Raw genomic sequence first — 4,094 nt, forward strand, 5'->3', positions numbered from 1 at the left:
GCCTTATTCCTGGGGATCAAATCACTGTTCCCAGCGAGTCTCATTACTGAAATTCGGATTTTTTTATTCTGCTCCTTGATCCCCGATGTCTTACTCCTGAGGGTCTGGTCGCTGATCCCCCAGGTCTAATGATCTGATCCCTTGGGACTTGATCTCCGATGTATCTGAACCCTGATCCCCGGAGTGCCTAATTCGTAGGAGGTTCAAAATGAAAGTCTTTTAGATTCATAGCTACGTATTTATTACTACTTCACGTTCCGTTTCATTTTGAGGCGACTTTATCCAATCCGGAGTGTCTGATACCTGGAGTCTGATCTTTGATCCCCTGGGTATCTCATCCCTTATCTTAGTGGATTTGAACCCTGATCCCGCTGGTCTCTGATCCCCGGGGGTCTGTTTGAAGCTCAGATCATAGATTGGGCTTATTCCACTATTCCCCGTTGACAATTGGGAGCTTATAATGGGGAATAATGAACTAAAAAGTTCATTAATAATCCCCGTTAATATTAGGATTTTATTTTTAACGTAATGGGGATTAATTAACTTTTTAGTTCATTATTCCCCATTATAAGCTCCAATTGGCGTTAACGGGGAATAGTGAACAAAAAGTTCACTAATCCCCGTTGACGGGGATTATCAACGGGGAATAGTGGAATAAGCTGGTTTTTGGGAGTTCAAATTAAACTCTTTTTTTTAGGTTAGAAGATAATGTATTTATTTCCTCTACTTCACGTTCCGTTTCATCTTTAAGTGCACGTGTGCCACGTGATTACGCATCGCGTGTTTCTGCGTGAAGCGTGCGGAGCAGTGCCCGCATTCGTAAGGACGCTCGCCCGTGTGCGTGCGAATGTGATGGATGAGGATCTTGTTTGTCTGTGGACAAATACATTTCTATACTAATATACAGGGTGTTACTATTAAAACCCTAATAATTATTACGTATTTTTGACGGTCCTAAGCCCGTAAAGTAGAAAGAAAAATCTGAAATCAACTGAAGAGTATTTTAAAATAATTATTATGACTGGATAAAAAGGCTTGTACCCAGAGCCATAATAGGCCACGCCCACTAGGTTTATTCCAATTGCACCTTTAGAACGTGCGAGACAAAATTGGTTTATTCCAATTTGTACTGCAAAACCAAATTTACTAAAAACTTAGTGTACTTTCTTTATGGGAGTGTCTTGTTTATCTTAAATAACAGGTATTGTTCCCTACTTTTATCTCTGTGAATATGGCAAGAATGCAAAGTAACACGGTGTATAAAGAGGTAAAGTTTGTATGTTTGTATACTTGTTAAATTGTAAGGGGTAATCTCGGGATCTGCTGAACCGATTTTAAAAATTCTTTCACCAATAGAAAGCCACATTGTTGCTGAGTGTCATAGGTTATATAAAAAACCGAAAAATTCCACGCGGGCGAAGCCGCGGGCGGAAAGCTAGTCCTGTATAAAATGCAATTCGTTTCGAAGACCTAATAGAAGTCGAAGGCTTTGCTTAGTTGTTAATTGGGACTAGAAGCGTAGTGTAAAATGTCCAAGGATTTATTATTTATTTATTACTAGCTTTCCGCCCGCGACTTCGCCCGCGTGGAATTTTGTCTGTCACAGAAAAACTTTATCGCGCGCGTCCCTGTTTCAAAAACCGGGATAAAAACTATCTTATGTCCTTTCCCGGGACTCTAACTATCTCTATGCCAAATTTCATCCAAATCGGTTCAGTGGTATAGACGTGAAAGCAAGACAGACAGACAGATATACTTTCGTATTTATAATGTTAGTATAAAGCCTGGTCCGCGAGCACGTAGAATTTTGTCCAATGACCCCAAGCTACCCATCCTTATCGCTCGCGCGTAATTATATTGCTGTCGCGACTGTGCGACGGGCGCCCGCAGTGAGTGTGCGAGCGCGACAGCAACATAATTACGCGCGAGCGATAAGGATGGGTAGCTTGGGGTCATTGGACAAAATTCTACGTGCTCACAGACCAGACTATAGATACTTACAGAAAAGCCCCTGCCGCAGACGGTACATAGTTTATTCTTCTCTTTCTTTACACCCTCGTGGTTGTATTTCATATGATTTACATATTTCGTGCGGTTTAAAAATTGCTAGAAAAGAAAATTTTACGTCAAAACTTAGAACAATTTCGTATTTTCTACGTATAAAGCACTAAGCAGGGATGTTATGGATATCCGTAACCGTAACGGAAACTTTCGGATATTCGAAATAAAAAAAATATCCGAAACCGTAACCGATTCAAAAGTTTGGGATTGTTTCGGATGTAGACAGTTTAAATTGTTTTTATTATGTAAAGGCATACACCACCAGTATGTGGCGACCACGGGCTGGAAAACGTAGCGTGGGCAGGCCTCCTACTAGGTGGACCGACGATCTGGTAAGGGTCGCGGGAAGAGCCTGGATGCGGGCAGCGCAGGACCGTTCATTGTGGAAAACCTTGGGGGAGGCCTTTGTCCAGCAGTGGACGTCATTTGGCTGAAACGATGTAAAGGCATAACAGCCTGATTTAACTTTATAATGCCATCTATCAATTTTTATTTTTTTATTACTTTTTATTCGATGTAAAGTGTGCGGCCATGAAAGAACCGTGTTGTATAACTATTGCAAATTGCATTCTTAAGCACAGATATCCGTAACCGTAACCGAAACTTGCGAATATCCGAAATTAAAATACCCGTACCCGTAACCGAAACCGGTATAATATTATTCCTATACTTATTCGTAACCGTATCCATAATAGAGGTGGGCGCCGATATAAAATTGGCCGGCGGCGGCGCGCCGACTTTTTGACCTCGGCGGCGGCGGCGTCGGCGGCGTGACCTTGTTTGACCTTTGTTCATTAGGTTTTTTTTTTATCCGGTTTTTTTTTATCTGTCGTCAAGACTAATCAGGAGATTTGCAGTTGGTTGGGGTTTGAGCCACTAGAGCAATGGTGTACCCTAGTAAATTAGCTCTCTTGATCATAGATAGGTACTTTGATATTTGGATAGCGGGTTTGGCTGAGATCAGGTTCTCGTGTACTTCCTAAAGGCGAGCGTAACAATGTGCCGATAAAAGTACCTTTAACATGTATTTTTGAGCTCTTTGGAGGCACAGTTAATGTTGGATTAGCTGACTGTCGGTGGAATATTATATTCAGTTCTGTTTTATTTATATTTATGGTCTTTCCATGTCATCCTACGGTCCAGGATTTTAAAGCAGGTTGATTACAGCAATGTGTCGAGGTCTAGATTGGCCGGAGGATAAGTTTCACGTCTTAAATGATAATATGGTGAGACTTCGGGGCTTAATTACATGCGCCACTTGGTCAGCCAAGCAGCTGACTTTGCAACAGTCTAGTTACTTTAAGATCACAGTTACATTTGAGGAATGCCGCAGCTTTCTGGTGTCTGGGCTACTTTACTAGTAGATGTTATAGATAGAGTATCGGACCAAGTACAGAGTCCTGGGGTACTCCAGCTCTGCAGCTAAAAAAAGAGAAGATTTTGTCACCGAGTTTGATTTAAAACTGTCTGTCACTGATATAAGAATCCACCAGCAGGTAGTAGAAGTGTGCTGGAAGGCACTTTTTAATTTCATAGAGTAGTCCTTTATGATAAACCAGGGTTCGAGAATATCGGNCTTCGACAAATACATTAACACACCGTGAACCACTTTTCTTTCATGACTATAAAAATATTTTAGCAATTTAATTCACAAAATCAATTGCACACATTTAAAATAAAGTTTGTTTACACTTTGACAACAATAGACTGACATGCAAGGTGACATATCCATGAAGTTTTCAGTTACTGTTGCCATTAAAAGAAATTAGTACCATTAGTTTTCCGCAACATGGCGAGGGTTTTTATGTTCCTGGTCAGGCTATATAACACAAATGTGGTTTTATGTTTATACAAGAAGAAATAAAAAAGTACACATAAAAATCGTATGGATTTTAACTACAACACCTATCAAATTCTTCACAGCAAGATAGCTTTAACTTAGCAGCAACAGTAAAACTGATGCATTTTGAATGATAATTTTTATAAATTTCATAAATTTGTGTCAAACGGAACGATGGTCCTGTCATTCACTG

General features: G+C 40.4%; 1 protein-coding gene across 1 annotated transcript; it reads right to left on the reverse strand.

The window, feature by feature from the left end:
• Window positions 1-664: 664 nt before the first annotated feature.
• Window positions 665-2,144, reverse strand: LOC114349675 (putative transcription factor Ovo-like 1). Its single transcript, XM_028300146.1, has 2 exons — window positions 2,002-2,144; window positions 665-873 (listed from the first exon to the last, which is right to left on the reverse strand). The coding sequence occupies exons 1-2, from the start codon at window positions 2,071-2,073 to the stop codon at window positions 724-726; spliced, it is 222 nt and encodes a 73-aa protein (XP_028155947.1). The 5' UTR covers window positions 2,074-2,144; the 3' UTR covers window positions 665-723.
• Between the last annotated feature and the right edge of the window lie 1,950 nt (window positions 2,145-4,094).

This window comes from Ostrinia furnacalis, unplaced genomic scaffold, assembly GCF_004193835.3.
Source record: "Ostrinia furnacalis isolate ACB-3 unplaced genomic scaffold, ASM419383v2 OfSCF0695, whole genome shotgun sequence".
In the NCBI taxonomy this organism is placed as follows: domain Eukaryota; kingdom Metazoa; phylum Arthropoda; class Insecta; order Lepidoptera; family Crambidae; genus Ostrinia; species Ostrinia furnacalis.

Coding starts and splice junctions, on each gene's coding strand:
- LOC114349675 (XM_028300146.1), bottom strand. CDS start 2,073: ATGAAATACAACCACGAGGGTGTAAAGAAAGAGAAGAATAAACTATGT. Junction 874..2,001: donor TCTGCGGCAGGGGCTTTTCT/GTAAGTATCTAT, acceptor ATTTGTCCACAG/ACAAACAAGATCCTCATCCA.